General features: G+C 38.8%; 3 protein-coding genes and 1 long non-coding RNA gene across 13 annotated transcripts; 2 read left to right on the top strand and 2 right to left on the bottom strand.

Moving 5' to 3' along the window:
- Positions 1-39: 39 nt before the first annotated feature.
- Positions 40-4,577, top strand: LOC109128885 (uncharacterized). The gene is made up of 13 exons (XR_015579990.1): positions 40-412; positions 543-938; positions 1,076-1,225; positions 1,303-1,450; positions 1,658-1,908; positions 1,999-2,200; positions 2,285-2,374; positions 2,468-2,681; positions 2,807-2,962; positions 3,071-3,756; positions 3,909-3,999; positions 4,130-4,265; positions 4,438-4,577. It is a non-coding gene; the product is annotated as an uncharacterized LOC109128885 (long non-coding RNA).
- Positions 4,578-6,399: 1,822 nt separating this feature from the next.
- Positions 6,400-9,686, bottom strand: LOC104739501 (serine/arginine-rich splicing factor SR30). 8 transcript variants are annotated; one of them, XR_760004.3, is made up of 14 exons: positions 9,565-9,677; positions 9,384-9,470; positions 9,229-9,294; positions 9,062-9,136; positions 8,879-8,981; positions 8,733-8,779; positions 8,586-8,643; positions 8,444-8,493; positions 8,261-8,317; positions 8,082-8,185; positions 7,899-7,976; positions 7,205-7,319; positions 6,963-7,008; positions 6,400-6,753 (listed from the first exon to the last, which is right to left on the bottom strand). XR_760004.3 is itself a non-coding variant. In XM_010459879.2 (13 exons), the coding sequence occupies exons 2-13, from the start codon at positions 9,468-9,470 to the stop codon at positions 6,739-6,741; spliced, it is 786 nt and encodes a 261-aa protein (XP_010458181.1). In that variant the 5' UTR covers positions 9,565-9,677; the 3' UTR covers positions 6,400-6,738. The 8 variants fall into 8 exon arrangements, 2 of the variants coding, with proteins under 2 accessions (XP_010458181.1, XP_087340445.1); XR_760005.3 differs by having other exon boundaries at positions 7,200-7,319; XR_015579989.1 differs by having other exon boundaries at positions 8,875-8,981; positions 9,565-9,668.
- Positions 9,687-9,839: 153 nt separating this feature from the next.
- LOC104739502 (uncharacterized) lies at positions 9,840-13,050 on the top strand. Of its 3 annotated transcripts, none has more exons than XM_010459881.3 (9): positions 9,844-10,094; positions 10,244-10,339; positions 11,046-11,127; positions 11,228-11,295; positions 11,390-11,487; positions 11,915-12,051; positions 12,131-12,198; positions 12,528-12,591; positions 12,722-13,050. In XM_010459881.3, the coding sequence occupies exons 2-9, from the start codon at positions 10,329-10,331 to the stop codon at positions 12,737-12,739; spliced, it is 546 nt and encodes a 181-aa protein (XP_010458183.2). In that variant the 5' UTR covers positions 9,844-10,094; positions 10,244-10,328; the 3' UTR covers positions 12,740-13,050. The 3 variants fall into 3 exon arrangements, with proteins under 3 accessions (XP_087340447.1, XP_010458183.2, XP_087340446.1); XM_087484320.1 differs by having other exon boundaries at positions 11,247-11,295; XM_087484321.1 differs by lacking the exon at positions 11,228-11,295 and having other exon boundaries at positions 9,840-10,094.
- A 1,433-nt stretch (positions 13,051-14,483) lies between these two features.
- Positions 14,484-16,531, bottom strand: LOC104739504 (F-box protein PP2-B15-like). The gene is made up of 4 exons (XM_087484322.1): positions 16,064-16,531; positions 15,845-15,963; positions 15,730-15,755; positions 14,484-15,132 (listed from the first exon to the last, which is right to left on the bottom strand). The coding sequence occupies exons 1-4, from the start codon at positions 16,310-16,312 to the stop codon at positions 14,678-14,680; spliced, it is 849 nt and encodes a 282-aa protein (XP_087340448.1). The 5' UTR covers positions 16,313-16,531; the 3' UTR covers positions 14,484-14,677.
- Positions 16,532-16,993: the final 462 nt, after the last annotated feature.

The following is a 16,993-nucleotide window of genomic DNA, read 5'->3' on the forward strand; positions in this document are numbered from 1 at the left end:
CACCAGTAAGGTCATGTATCACCTCGAAACCAAAAAGCTAGCAAATCAGACGAGAGAGCTGCGTTGGAGTCACGGAAACTGAGTGCCTTGTTCCTCACTAAACGGTCGATCTGGCTTAAAAGTAGGTTTGCCGGTTTGAAGCTATTCCGATGAATCCGATGATTTCTTTCAATGCAGAGAGAGTAGATCGTGGCCTACCAAGCTAGTAAAAGTAATTTTTTTGCTGTTGTTGAACCTCTGAAGGTTTGTAAGCTTTGAGTCGTGTGCGTCCATGAACGTTTGGGAGTGAAATTACATCTCCGAGATATGATCTCCCAAACTGACCAGCTGGTGGGATCCTCCAACCTCCTTGTCGCCAGAGAGTAGCGATAGTCGCACCTTTAGTAATGCCCAAGTAGCCATCATTTTGCAGGTAAGTTGTCATACGACCCAAACTGCACCAATGATCAGTCCAAAATTTGCAGTTGTTCCCATTCCCCACTTGCATTTTTATCCATGGATAAGCTTCTTCTACAACCTTTAACAGTTTGTTTGTCAACCAGGAGAGACGAGTGCTTGGCTTTCGGGTCCAGAAGTTGCTCAAGCTCCCAGAGAGGACAGAAATCTTGAACCAAGCTACCCATACCGAACCTGACCTAAAAAAGAGAAGCCAGATAAGTTTGAGTAAGCACGCTTTATTCCATTCTTTCAAATCCCATATGCCTAATCCTCCATGTCTCTTTTCAGTTGTAACGTCAGCCCATGCCACACGAGCAGAGTGATGCCCTTCTGTTGTCCCCTTCCAGAGGAAAGCTCCTGAAAGAGAGTTCAATATGTCTATGCATCTCTTGGGAAGAATCAGGGCCGAACACCAAAAGTTTGTGATACCCGCTATAACTGTGTTAAGCAATTGGAGGCGACCAGCAAAGGAGAGGGTTTTTGTTGACCACCCGTTGAAGGTATTCTTAACTTTTTGAATTAGGGGAGCACAATCTAGCAGAGTAAGCTTCTTGGTGCACAAAGGCACTCCTAAGTATCTAATTGGAAGCTGGCCATGACTTATCCCAGAGTTGACTTTAATTTGATCTATTTCCAGTTGAGAGAGACCTGAAGTATAGAAGCTCGTTTTGGGGAGGCTTATGGCGAGACCGGATGCATCTTCAAATTCTTTAAGAATCTGGAGAACATTCTGAACTGAGAGCGCCATTCCTTCAACAAATATCAGCAAGTCATCAGCAAAGCAAAGGTGTGTAAGCTTTAACCCTGCGCATTTGTGATGATATTTAATTCTTCCATCCTCAGCCACCTTGTCCAGCATTGCAGATAAACAGTTCATAGCCAGTACAAAGAGGTACGGAGATAAAGGATCCCCTTGCCTCAACCCTCTGCGACCTTTAAAGTATCCATGGACTGAGCCATTAAATCCCACAGAGAAGGAAGGAGTACAGACACATGCCTTGAGCCATCTTAGGTAAAGCTCTGGCACCTCAATCCCCCTTAAGCAGTTAAAAATGAACTCCCATCTAATTGTGTCAAAAGCTTTGGCTATGTCAACTTTGATAGTGATGCGTTTTGGTCCCACCTGCTTATGATAGCCATTTACCAATTCTGCAGCCAGTAGAGTATTCTCAACCAATAAACGTCCTTTGATAAATGCAGTTTGATTTTTTTGGACCAGGTCAGGAAGAATAGGCTTCAAACGGGATACAAGTATCTTGGATATAACTTTATACAGCGTGTTAAGACAGGAAATGGGCCTGAATTCTGAAACAAGAGAGGCACCTGGTAGCTTAGGGATGAGCGCAAGAGTAGTGGCATTAGTGGCTTTGGGAAGAAAAGCTGAGTGGAAGAATTGAAGAATACTCGAAATGGTTTCTTGGCCAATGATCCCCCAAGCGGACTTGTAGAAAGCAGAAGTAAACCCGTCAGGTCCAGGAGCTTTATTAGCGTTTAGTTTAAACATAACTTTAGTAATTTCCCCTGAAGATGGAATTCTGATCATTGACTGCTTTGTTTCAGGCGAGCACCTATAACTGATCAAGTCTTGACACCAAGTAAGTGAGGTAACCAGAGGATGCAAGACTGCTGGACTCAAAATGTGCTGGAAGTGACTAACAGCCATCATTCCCATTTCCTGCGGATCATCAACAACAGTGCCTGCTATAGTAGAGAAAGACCTGATTGCATTGAATGCATTCCTAATACATGTCATCCGATGGAAGTAAGTTGTATTTAGGTCTCCTTCCTTTAACCAGTTGATTCGGGATCTTTGTTTAAAATAAGCTTCATCCACTCTCCGTAACAGGTCCCATTTGGAGTGCAAATCTTGCTCCTACTGGAAAAGAGTTGTAGTTGGATTCGCCAAGGCTTGTACCTGCACAACTTGAAGTAAACGGTTAGTCTCTCTTACTCGGTTTTGTATATCCGAGTAGTTCTCTCTTGATAGTGTTTTTAACTCTCTTTTCAGCATTTTTTGCTTTGCACACAGGGTTGACAAACATGTTTCCAGGTGACATAAATTTCCAGCCAAAATCCAAGCAGTTTCGATCGTTTCTAGGAAGCGAGGGTGGGAGGTGAGGAAATTGAAGAATTTAAAAGGCTTTGTGCCAGCTTGCGGAAGCGCTGTATCAAGGTCTATAAGACAAGGGGAGTGGTCAGAAAGTTCAGGGGCCAAGAAGGAGGCTACGCTGTTCGGGTACGAGGTAAGCCAGACATTGTTAACAAGGGCTCTATCCAGTTTTTTACAAATAGGGTTGGCAGGACTTTTGTTTGACCAGGTAAATAGAGATCCTTGGTAACGCAAAACAACTAATTCCATCTGTAACAGGCAGTCTCGCAGCTCAATCATTCTAGTTGTCAAGTGGTTAACCATAGGACTAGAGTGCTCGCCAGGCTGAGTTATTTGGTTGAGATCCCGACACACCATCCAAGGAACAATATCAAAGTGAAATCTTTGTTGAAGTCCAATAAGTTCACACCACAGGTCAGTGCGTTCTTCACTCGCGTTAGGAGCGTAGACTGCAGTGAAAAAGAACCTCTGGCCGCCTTGAATTGTTATTTCACTAGTTATCATATGTCTTGATTGGTGCAGGACTGAGACAGTAACTGGCGACTTCCAGATGATCACTATGCGCCCACTTTCCTCTTCAGCATGATTGGATGTAAAATGCCAGCCGGGGCAGGTAAGGTTCAGAATACGGTTCAGGTTTGGTTCCTTTATATGGGTTTCTATAATAACACCAAAAGAAGGCTTATGAAAAGCAAGCCAGGATGCAAAAGGCCGATGCTTATCCGGGTCATTAAGTCCTCGGATGTTCCAAAAAAAGGGTTTTATATACATCAGGATGGGATCAGAGGGTTAGGCTAGGTGAGAAGTCTCTCCCTTTGACAGGAGATTCTTCCCAGAAGGTGGAAGAGAAGAGTTTAAAGAAGGTGGAGGAGAAGTGGTTGAACGTTTAGGCACGGGAGATGAAGGTATGACCAATGGTTGAGTCATGGCATGTGAAGGAGGGGACACAGGTTGGGTTACTAGTGGAGGGTTAGTGGTTACAGCAGGGGGGTTAGTAGAAGAGGATAGTACAGCGAAAGGGTTAGCTAAGACAAGCTGAGAGGGATTACGGGATGGAGACGTGCAGTCCATAGGAGTGGGGGAAGGCGAACTTTCAGTTGGTGGTAAGGTTTCTGGGGCAGGTTCGATTACAGGAGATGGTTGAGTAGACCCAATAGGAGCCTCAGTACAGACAGCAACATGCCCAGCTTGAGGACCCTCTTCGGAAGGTACTTGTATACTTTCTTTGGAGCCCTTCGGGACATAAGCTTGCTTAGTCTGCTCTTTACCTTTACTCTCCTTCGAAGTAGTTGACTTATTTTCTAACCATGATGGCTTAGCAGATGGACAAAATTTGATGACATGACCTATTTGCTTGCAGTGAGAGCAGGAGGGTGGAATCCATGGACACTCAACTGAAATTGTGATAACCTCTCCACTATCACGGACTATCTCCACTGAGGAAGGGAGAGGTAAGTTTAGGTTTCTCTCAACCTTTACATGGGCTTCAGAAATACTTACCAGGTTTTTAGTGAAGTCATCCATTTCCTTTGGCTCACCAACTAACCCTGCCACTAAGCTTATTCCCTTATGATGCATTAGGTCAAAGGGCATTCCTTTTAGATGAGCCCAAATCGGCACTGCGTTTAGATCACTACTGACACCACCAGAAGCGTCCCATTGCGCCACCAAAAACATACATTCGCCAATGTACCGCACCTTTTTCTCCAGAACTTTGGTACGTATGTATTCATTAGGTAGACGTACCAACATTGAGTTATTAGCGTGGTTCAAATGTACTTCCAGTTTTTGTCCTTTGCCCCACATGTGGCTGAGTACACTTTGAATGTGTCTGTAAGTCGGGAGTAGACCTTTGAACTGACCAATTATAAAATCCTTATGAATTGCAGCTCCTTCATGAAATCCGAGTCAGGGATGACTATACGAGGAATACCATCAGCCGAATAAGAAGCAAGAGCAAGACGTGTGAGCTTCCTATCCGCGTCTTTCCTTAGCTTTTGAGCTAGTGTAACAGATGGAGTGGAAGCAGTTGTGCTAGTAAGAGGTTTAGGATTGGGTAGATGGGGGGGCTGGGGAGTTTCTGTTTGCTGAGGGATGGTAGTCTGAGGTTGCTTTGAGGGGGAAGGGAGGAGAGGAGGTTGCGAGGAGGGATGGGTAAGAGGGATAGGAACAACAATGGTTGGACAAGTACTTTGGATTGGAGTGATAACAGTATTAACAGCAACAGGAGTAGTAGACGGAGCCAGGGGAACAGTTTGGGAAGAGACAGCGGATAACCTTGTCTGAGTGGGAAGGAGCATACGAGTAATTTTTGGTTGGACAGGGCTCAGGAGACCGTCAGTTTGTGCCTGAGCTGCAGTTTTAGCTGGTGTTATTGTAGCTCGAGTTTCAGATCTAGGATTTAGATTTAGTGATTGGTTGGAAGAGTTGAGGATTGCTTGAGCCTGAGCACACACAACCACTGGAGTAGACTTATGATGAGCAGGAAGAGCAAGAATGACATTCTCCGGCTCGAATTGAGCAGTAGGAGATTGAGGAGACAAGGAGAAAGATGAGATAGGGGAAAGAGGGGGGAATTCAGAGAGGGATATGAGAGGGAAATGGTCGGGAGGGTCAGGGGGGAAGGGAGAGGGACGAAACGAACTGCCTTCAGCCGCGGCTGAAGTGGAATTTTGGCCGAAAATTTGGTCCGCAGGGAACCAGCGGTTCGCCATCAGACGGAGTAGACTCAAGTGAAATAAATTATTCAATTTGTTCGACCACTATTTTGGATATGAATGAGTTAAATAATATTCAATCTAATTTTCTTCAACTCACTTTCTTAATTATAAACAACCATTTGCGCGTGTCTAACTATACTGGTTTGAAAATAACAAAAAATGTAAAAGACACATATCCCACTAGTTTTTTCTCGAGTACTTAACTAGACTAGTACACTTGTTGTTCCTTCCCTCTCATAAAAACTCAGAGAGAGAAAGAGAGAAGAAACCAACCTAGCCCTATGGTCGCCCCTGTAATCCTTTACCTCAATCTCCACGTATTATCTTGTAACCAACCTTCAAGATCTCACTTTTTTTTTTTTTTTTTTTTGTCAAACCAAGATCTCACTTACATTTTGCTTTTTTAACTTATCAAAAAGTTTTCTCCTAAAGATGGACTTGGATAAAATCATTTTTCTACGGATTGCTTAGACCTCCTAAAGATGACGTCTAATATCGAAGATTGGCCGACCTTTTCATCAGAATTGAAGAATTTTGCTCATTTTAGAGATAAATTTGCTAATTTTAGTATGAAAGGGTTGTTATTGAAGAGGTGATTTCAAAATCCATATGGAATTGTAAATTCTAAAAATCACGAGGATAATATCCGTACATATAAATTTGCGAAATATGCAAAAGCACGAAGTTTCTGTTTTTTCCATGTAAGCTCATTGGTACCTATATGGTTCTCTATCGAACAGAGTTATTTCCGATAACTTAATATATAGGATTTGATTGACAAAAAAAAAAAAAAAAATTTCCTCCTTTTTCTGATTTTTCGGACAAAGTTCTCATTTTTTTTTGTTTCTTGTTGTTGATTGGTGGGTGGGTGCAGATGGGTTTTACGCAATCAACAACCCGTTTCTAGAAAGTGGACCAAAAGGGCAAATGGAGATTAAGATGTTAGAGAACCAAGACACGTTCATCAGGTTTGATCTTCCCGGTGTTCCAGTAAATGGTGTGACGGAACGTTTGTTCCCGGTGTTCCAGTAAAACGTTTGTTCTTCTAAGAATGTTGGGTGAGATCGACTCTGTGTCAGTGTGTGGGACTTAAATCGAACAGATTTGCGGCAATTTCTACTTTCACACGAGTTTTAGTGATCTTAACCAAAAACAATAGCATAGTTAAAGAGAATCTTAAAAGACACCACAGGTCCAATAATAGTTGTAATGTAATAATATATGTATGGAGAAACCTGAAAGAAAAAAAAACACCCAACACAACGTCTAATATGCAGCCGACACAGAGTTCCTGGCTTGTTAATGACACAATAACATAGCAATTCCATGTTCACAACTAAAGCTAGAAAGACATATTTGGTCTTCCTATACGAGAAGACCAGTAGAATAAACTCAGCTCCGACCGAATCAGATTCAATTAGCAGTGGACCCTGAGAAGCATGATACTGATTCGGGTACAGCCAGTTTTTTTCAATCAGATCTCACCTGTAAAACAAAATTTGTATCATCGTTAACTGAAGAAGAAACGATGAAACAAAGATAGATTACTGCTAGAACAAAACACTCGGAGAGATGGTTTGTGCACACAGTGAGACCTAGACCCGCTAAACTCCTCAAAAAACAAACGACGTGATCAGCTATTTAAACATACACCAGGGATTGAGGATTAAAGAAGGCTCAGCTTTTAGACTTACGGGTGAAACAGGAGAATTGGATCTTGATCTTGATTTTGATGGCGACCTGCAGCAGGACAAAAAAAACCCATGTAAGTGTCGGATGAGAAAGCAATTCACTAACAATCTCCCAACTGATCTCGGGACTTAAGTTCTGGCCTAAAAAAGAACACAACACAGCATTGTCAAATCAGATAATATATTGGCGTATCATAGTCCAAAACGCTGTGATCAGATCCTACAGCACGCGCTGAGTACCAGACCAGACCAAAAATAGAAGTTCAAGTTCATGCTAATCCGGCTTTGTTCCAACAATCCATCTAGATGACCCATCAAGTCCCTAAGATCCAATCCCCAGCTCGCAGCAGTGAGCCAGATCTAGAAAACAAACAACGCAATACAATTGTAATCACTGTAAATGATCAAGGGACAGGCCTCAGAAATCCAGATTCATATCGTTGCCCTTCCAACAGCAAAGAAATCTTTACAAAAAGAAAACTTCTAGGCAAGTGTTCTCTAAATTATAAAACTGAAGAAGTCAGATAGTGTAGACTGATACGTATTAAATTCACCGTTGCTGGAAAAAGTTGAGAAGTAAAGCTACAGATAAAGAAAACCATCCAGGAGAGGGAAGAGAAAAGACACGAGAGATCATTTCAGAAGACGTGACTTGGTGTTGGTTTGGTCATTTCAGAAAACTGTAATTTGGCTAAAAATCACTCAAGCAGCTCCGTTGAAAACTCGAGACGTAAAAAAATACATTCAAGTTGTAAGGAATGAAAAGGGAACTCTCGAGGTCACAACAATGAAATAACTTCAGCCATCAAGGATTGAGTATCAACTATTATAGTTCTTAGGATATCAAGTGGCAATCAACTAGTCCCACTACCATATAGCTAGACAGGTTAAAAGGGTCAAGCAAATTTAACTACTTTCGGAAACAACAAAAGGTCCTACCTAGAAACAGAGCTATGTGGCGAACGAGAGCGAGTAAGGGACCGTGACCGCGGGGTAACGGATCTAGCAGGTGACACACTGCATTGCATTTAGAAGTCAGTTAATTTTCATAAATGAGTTTGAGCAGTCAATCTCAATTATGCCTTAGTTTTATTGAAAATAAAAATAAAAAAATAAACAGACCTCCTGCTCCTGCTACTATAGCTATAGCTTCGACCACGGCTCCGACTCCTGCTTCTAGAATAATCCGGGCTGCGACTCACACTCCTCGACTCATATTCTCTCACCTGAACAGTAAATTTTGAGGTAACTGCATATTCATCTAATGATATAACAAAGTCAAAATAAGAAATATAACATACCCGTATGTAAGCTTTAGAAAAAGCATTTCGAAATTCAGAGTCATCGAGCTTCCTTAACTGTTAAAAAAATATTGAAAGGAACGTCAAAGATCCAACATTGGCCTCTGGAAAGACAAATTCAGCTTGGCAGCTGTTAAACGAATAAGGCTGGGAACATTTGCGGTGTAAAGATATACAACTTACCGCGTACTTCATATCATCATAGTTGCTATAATCAACAACCCCAGACATGCCTACAAAAAATAATATTAAACGTGAGTCCTCCGGTTCAGATGCCTAAAAACCAACATAAACACCTATAACAAGCTTATTTAAACTAACTAACCTCCACGGTCACGAAAAACTTCAGAAAAGCAGACATCTCCAGCTTTGCGCATGTGATCCTAATGGCCCCAAAAAAACCAAATAAAGATAAATCAAACATGAAATAGAGGAACAGCATCCAGAAACAGGATTATGTACCATCCATTACCTTCAGGTCCTGCCACGAAGCAGATGGCGGTAATCCAGTCACAAGCACTGTATGTTTTACGAAATAAAATTAAGTGAGTCATCAAATACAAACTTCTTATTAACAAAACAAACGGCAAACAACACAAAGGAGAAAACTTAACAAACCACGAAAGTCGGAGCGTCTTGAAGGTGCACGGCTGCCACTGTAGCTGCTGCTGTACCTATCAACTGATGATGAACCTCTACGACCACCATGTGCAATCTCAACCTAAAAAGACACCATCTTTTAGAAAAGAAATAAGAGAAACTAAGTCAAGTCAAAACATCAAAAGCGTTCAGTAGGCTAACTCTAAGTCGACAGCCAGCAAAGTCATATCCATCACGGCCATAGATAGCATCGTCTGCATCACGAGGATCTTCGAACTGCATCAAATAATAACAGACTCTCTTAAGTCATTACAGACAGACAGTTAACAACAATAATATAAAACAAATCAAGAATCACAATTAAATACCTCGACAAAGGCATAACCAGGGGGTCTCGGTGGAATCTTCAAGTCAATGTCCACAATTGGTCCGTACTGCAACGAAGAAGATATATATAATATAAGCGCGGATCAAAATCAGAAAAATTAGCGAATTAACAAAAAAAGAGGAGGAAATTGCAAACCTTGTAAAAGAGATCTTCAAGCTCACGCATGCGAATATCTCCAGGGAGATTCCCAACGTAGATCGTACGATTCCATCGGCTACTCATCTGAAATCTCAGAGGCAGAACGTATTTGAAAAATCGGTAATGAGGAGTTGAATTGAAATTGAATTAGATCCCTTCGAAAAGATTTGAAACTCACCTTTTCGCCGCAGGACAGAAGAAGAAGGAGAGGTTCGAGAAGTGCTGAAGATTGTTCTGGAAACAAGACAAGACAAACTAATAATTTCTTTTAGTTATAAAGTCGAGATCTAAATCCTCTGCGGCGGCAGTGTAAAACGATATCCTGTATCACGAAGAAAGAGCCCAAATGACAGATATGATTAGCCCAATGGGCCCTTCAAATATGTAATTATGATGGATCGACTTTTTAGTACATCAATTTATATTAAAAGGGTGACTCAATCAATACATATATTTTGTCGTAATTCCTAACCAATTTCGGTTTGGTCGGATCGAAATTGGTAGTACCCTTCGGATCTCTTTCACTCGTTTTCCTAGGTTTTCCTAAAACACTGTCGTTTTGATATTTCGAGAGAAAAATCTCTCGGCTCTTGTGGCACTAACTAAAGTAGGATTGATTCCTCTCAAATCTCAATCGCCGATTACAGTAGTTTACTACTCCTCCTCCGCCGAGGGCCCATTTCTCCGTCAGCAATCTTTTCTCAGTCCGTGAGTTCCTCCTGGCTCTGTTCCGTTTGATGTTTCTGTTTTGTTTTTTTTTTTCCTATTGAATTTATCCAATTTTGTTGTTGATTTTATGTTACGAAAAATCTCAGAATCTCTCTCAAATCAAACGTCCTCCAATGTTCACTTTGCAGGGAAGCAATCATAGTTAGAAATTGGAGATTATCTTCAGTTGTTAGTTACATTGACTCTTTCCCCTAAACTTACCTTTCCTCCAACATGTTCAAGAAGTAAGCATCTTTCCTCCAACATGTTAAATTTTTATATTTTTATCAATTCATAATTTTATCATCAACATCTTATATGGATTGTAAAATCTAAGAATTAGTGTTCTCAACATCTCGTCATTGTTTATACTAGTTTATATAGATATAGATTGTGTGGTGTGATGAGACTGAAATTTCGATTAAGGGGTCTGGTTTGGATGATCTTTTAGGTCAGGACAGTAGCTACTAGCTTGTGAGTAATGTAATGACCTATACTGCACTTTATAGTTTACTACAGTTGGCTTGTAGTTACTTTTCGACCACATTGTTGGTACGTAGGCTTTCGGATTCCATTGTTTATAATTGTCTATGGGCAGGTTGGTTGTTATATATTCTTCAAATTGGAAGGTTGTGAGTTCTCAAAAGCAAACATCTTCAAGTTTGTTAGTGTTAGGTTGTGGTTTTTGTTGCTAGCTTTTTTTGGTTTGGACATTAGATGATCAGTTCTGATAGTGTCGCTCTTTGATTTACCAAATCTTTACAAAGAATTCTGGGTCATAGTGGAAATTTTGGGTCTTGATTGGAACTCTAAACTATCACAGAGTGCTATCAAGTTTAAGTGGTCTCTTCTTTTTGATAAGAGTCTTCTACTTTGGACGGGCCTTTAGATATATTTGCTACTCCTTTATGTCTATGAAGGTGGTATTTATGTTCAATATTTTTAACCTAGGTTTTGTTTGGAGGAGATTTCATCACAAAACCAAGTGAAGGCATCTGTTCAACGCAGGATCCGCCAGAGTATTCAAGATGAGGTATGCCTGCTGTTTCATTTGCCTTTTTTCCCCCTTCTTAAACTTTTATGATTTCGTGTAGTTTGGTAGATTTTTAAGAATGTTTATGTAAATGTTGCAGTACCCGGGACTTGAAACAGTGATGGAGGATCTACTCCCCAAAAAGATTCCTCTTATCGTAGTGAAGTGGTTTGTAAAACAACAACCTCATATATCAGTAGTATCTTTTCTGAATTTTCTTTTACCACTTTCTATTCTAACACTTACTGTTGACCTCGTGCAGCCCAAACCATCTGACCCTTGTTGTTGTCAACAATGTCCCCCTCTTCTTCTGTATCCGTGACGGGCCATACATGCCAACACTGCGACTTCTTCATCAATGTAATATCACTCTTCCTTCACACCGTTCATGCTATATGGTCTTGTTGTCACAGCATAACATAATTGGGTGTTTATTCTAACAAATTAAAATAACCACCTGTTAGTTTCACTATGATCTGCATTAGAACTTAGTAACTTACCTGGTTCAAAAACTGCATATAGTTGAATAATATGTCTGAACACTTTTGGAATTTCCAGGGTTTTGGTTTCTGTAAGTTGTTGTTCCTTTCGCTTATCTCATGCCACTGTACTATATAAAAGGTCCATGGTTTAATATATTTCTCCATACCGTTCCCGGGATAGCATTACGTTTTTAAAAACATTACGTTCCTGTAATTTCACATACTGTGAATCCAATAGAAAACTTGGGATTTTATCAGTTAGCCGAGAATGTCAATTTGGCAGTTAATTAATTGGAGTTTTGCAGACCCTAATATAATGAGGAGGTTTCAAGTTGATAGAGGTGCCATAAAGTTTGTTCTCTCTGGTGCAAACATAATGTGTCCTGGTCTTACTTCCCCGGGAGGTGTTCTGGATGAAGAAGTTGACGCTGAAAGGCCAGTGGTATGAACAAAACACTCTTTCCTTGGGTGCGTTTTTGTTTGTTTTTGCTGATCTTAACCATGAATATGTGTTTGCTTAGGCCATATATGCAGAAGGAAAGCAACATGCCTTAGCAATAGGCTTCACCAAAATGTCAGCCAAGGACATGTAAGTCAATTTTTTCCTTGTGTAGGAATAAATTAGAAAATGCAAACATGTGCTTCTATATACTTTCAAAATTAAGCCAACTTACGGACTCTTGGCTGCAGTTAAATAAAGTGACTTGATTGATTTGTCTTTCTTTCGTTCGGTACACATCTTTGCACCAGAATAAATTTGTTTGCTTGAATTTAATTTCACTTCGCTAAACTTTTCCTTCTCTGTGCCATTATCACAATCTAGATTTGGTCTCTAAGTTAGTTTAATGGTAGTGATTTACTGACTAGGTCTATGTGTAGTTAACACTCCTTATTCGGTTTTCTTGTGTTCGTCCACAGAAAGGGAATAAACAAAGGAATCGGAGTGGATACCATGCATTACCTCAACGACGGTCTCTGGAAGGTACACTAAGCCCCTTATTATTATTGTTGCCAAGCAGTCTCATTGTCGATATTTACTCCATTTTGGAAGAAGATACAAATCAAAAGTTTCTAAAATTGGTGTCGCCTATGTTTATTTGAAATGTCTGCAGCTGGAGCGGCTAGATTGAGGACGAAATTAAAGGTCCATGTTGTCGGAGAGAGATATTATGATCTCCGTTTATGTTCTCTAAACTTATGAAGCTTTTGTCCGGATCAACCTTAGCTTTGTTTTGATTCGCTTACAAATATATAATGTTTATTTTATGAGGGAGCATCAACCTTAGCTAAGGTTTCTACAGTTTCTAATTCCGTATAATCAATGGCTTTTTACGCCGTAAGCAAGTCACGGTGGCGCACATCCTACGAATATGTGCTCAGTTAATTCGGTTAAGTCACTTTTGTTTTCATTGATTTTCAGTTATAATAATTTTGTTTCCTCTATGGTCGAGTTTGAGCTTTGAATTTTACAAATATGAAAAAAAAGAAAAGAAAAAATGATTATTAAAAATGCTGATCAAATGTTGTAAACAAATTGCTATAAAACCATAAGGACTGAGAAATAATGTTGTCTACATATCTATACTAGTATTTTTGCAGCAGTTTTTGCTCAAAAATATTTTTTGGAAAGTTTTTACATTTAATACTATTTAATGTTTATATTTAAATCAAAATAAGGTTTGTTAATTCTCTCTACTATCCTTTTAACCAAACAGAATTAAAATATTTTAAATATTTATATATATAATATTATATAATTAATATAGATATTTAGAAGATTTATTCCATATTAAAAAAAAATATTCTCCTATCATCTTTTTTTTTTAATTTTAAAATTTAAATATAGTGAATCGTCATACAATGCATAAAGTTAATAAAAATGTATATTTTTCCTGCATATATTGTGATTTGAATTTTTTAAAATGAACATATATTACTCAATTAATATAAAAAGTGTATGTTTAACATACATATATAGTAAATTTACCGTATATAGTAAATTATAGAATTTTAAGAAGTTTATAATTTATAAGTGATATATCTAAACTTAATAAAAAGTTTAAAATTATGAATATTTAAACATTAAATTTTCAAAATAACACAAACAAGTTATATTACATGACGGGTTCTAAGATATTACATGATTGAATTGATAATACTAAAAAATAAAATATCATTAATATGATACTTCAATACGTGTTAAATCCTTATTTTACTATTTTAACAACATTAATATAAAATATCTCGAATCAAACTGATTTAATTAAGACTGTATTAAACAAAAATTATTGTGTGGTATACCACGAATTATATACTAAATCACTAAAATTAACAAAAAATTACATTAGTCAAATTAATATTAAAATAGTACATTAACCAAAAAAATCAAAAAAAACTTGAGCCGCGGTATACCGCGGGCCATAATCTAGTTTACTTATAAGGTGTAAATGATATAATAGTACAACATACACGTGCTTGCACGATGTCACAACGATAGAGAATAGAGGCCACCTACATGAAATTAGGTGACACCAGAAACTCGATATGTGCTAAGAATGTCCTCATCCTCATGTTATGCGAATGGTAATGACCACATTCTGACATGTCTTTTTCCCTATTTTCCTCATTTTAGTATTAATTTCATGGAAAACTATATTTATTTCTTGCAAGTGACATTAAATCAATCAGAATTATTCGCATTCGTATTTGTACAACCTATACTAATTCAGTACGTATTATGGATATAGATAAGTAATCGATAGAGATGTTTGAACAAGTAGCAAAAAAAAAAAAAAAGAACAACAAGTGGCAACTAAATGATATAAAGTATAATTCACAATCACAATAATCCGCCATACGAACCAAATACTTGACAATTCGTGGTCTTCATTTTTTTTCTTGTCAGATGACAATTGACAAATGTTGGTCAATACATTACTCTACATGCATAATAATGTAAAATTCAAACCACCAAAATAGTTTGTCTCTCATCTCACAATTTGGACCCGAACCAAACACATAATCAGGTAAACCCAAAATTTGGTACACATCTTTCCATTACTACTCACTCACTTTTGGGGTTTAGGCCTTACTTCAATCCCATCAATCGCAATCCCGCCTTTTAACTGATAACCTTTAACTTCGGTTAGACTCATAACAACCTCCATGTCTTCACCACCTTCCTGTCCCGTCCCGAACTCTCCGAGCTCTATCTCCATCCACCCATCTTCTCTCACCTCTGGCTCCATCCTATGATCCCCGACAACCTTGTCCATCGCCATCCTCTGTTCTTGCTGTCCGTAAAACAGCCGCTCCATTTGTTGTTTCTTGCTATCCAAGCGACTTAGATAAGTTGACTTTGTTTTCTTTTCACCATTCCCCACTTTTATCCAAGTCTCTGCCGGAACTAGATCTAGTCCATACGCACGTGACGTCACTTTCATAATCAGATAAGCTCCGTAGTTTGTGTTGGGCGATAAAGCTCCGGTTTGGATTTTTCCGATGATTTCTAACCAGTCCGTCATTATAATTGTTGGGCATAATTTTAATCATAAAAATTATAATAGATAAATTCTATTATAATTGTAATATATTCTATAAATAATGGAGAATTATGTATTCTCTAGAAGACTATATTGATATGGGCCGTAACGGCAAGAAGTGAGTCAATACGGGCCGTAACTGGACCTTGACACCGACTGCGTTCCTTTGACGAAATGACATCATCAAGAGAATATTCGAAGTTGATCTCATCAAGAGAATATTCGAAGTTGATCTCATCAAGAGAATATTGGAAAATAACTTTATCTTGTGAAGGGAATATTGGAAAACGACCTTATCTCATAAAGAGGCGGTTACACGAATCCAAGTCCTATAAAGATTAGGGTTGACAAGGTTTCTCTGTAAAAAGGGGAGTTACGTCTTCATGAGACGACACAAAATCGAGAGCAAAAGCAAGATACTTCACGAAACCACAAGACTCATGACTCAGTTTATAGTTTGACTCACTGCGCTTGATTTCTTGTACTTCGCGATCGATATTTGATTAATAAAAGCAACTATTCAACATCTGTTTCTTGTTTCCGTAGTCTTTGAACGAATCGATTAATTTTTGCTCAAACAATAAGTTCCACCCCTTCCGAGAATCTATGATTCAAAATATTAAAAAAATGATTACGTTTTGTTTTTACACCAATGATATGCACTTTTATTTATTTAATTAATAAATAAATGACCTTGAATCTGATCGAGGGTTCCAAGACCAGTAATGCCGTTGGTCGCTCCAAGATATGGAAAGATGTCTTGCCGATAAAATATACGATATTTTCCCGGAAAGTTTCTCGATCTTGAACATCTGATATTGAAAAATATATCCATATCATAATTTCTTGATTTTTTTTTGTTTTTTCTTTAGAAAATCAAGAAAGTAGTAGTAATACTAATAATATACTAACCTTTCTGCCATTATCGATGAGAATTGATTCACAGAGATATCGATAGAGCTCCTTTTTAGAGGAGAACTTCCGGTGATGATCAGTCGATCTAGAGATAACGTGGCTGTAATCGGAAGGTAGAAACTTCTCCCAGACGAGATCAGAATCACCGGCGACATGGAAGACTGAGGAGACGGCCGACGAAGTGAATGTGTCGGCCGGAGTTGTGAAGGAGAGGATGTTCGCTACGCATGCTTCTGGTAACATCATCCTTCTTCCAAAATTGAGGAGAGAGAGAGAGAGAGACTACTACTATGGCTCTGTTTTGTTTTTGTTTGTTTTCGAGACGGAAAACGTGACCGAGATGAGTCTCTCTTATAAGCGTCCTAGTAGTTACCATTTTGGACCAAATGGCCCATTCCCGAATAGTAGTAACATACTAACATCATTGCCTTCTTCGCGGACAAAACGTTTGCTGGTTGTTTGGTCGAGAAAACAACGTTTGTGTCTCCCCCAAAATTTAAAGAGAGAAAAGTTAGTACTCTTATTACATAAGCCTGTGTTCTGTATTTGATTTGAGGCTTTTTGGTTTTGACTTTTGATGAGATATTTGTTTGGGTAACATGATGGTGTTAACTGTTAAGTAGTCCCTTCTCCGGCAATGAGGCGCAGAACCGGAGATAAATGAACTTCTTTATTGACAAAAAAGCTCACCGACGTATTATTTTGTAGGGTATATTATAATAATGGAATATTAGGAAACAATGAAAACGTGTGTATCACTTCATAAGATTTTCTAAACTTCTAAAACGTGTGTATTACACTTGGTCAAAACCACAAACACATAGATGAGAATCAAGACCGCATCTTAAAGCATTGACCAAACCAAACCATAGCAATTACAAAAACCAAGCGTTTTGAGGGGTCACATTGGCTCAATCGTATCACCAA

This window comes from Camelina sativa, chromosome 14 (genome assembly GCF_030686135.1).
Source record: "Camelina sativa cultivar CO46 ecotype springtype chromosome 14, ASM3068613v1".
Classification (NCBI taxonomy): domain Eukaryota; kingdom Viridiplantae; phylum Streptophyta; class Magnoliopsida; order Brassicales; family Brassicaceae; genus Camelina; species Camelina sativa.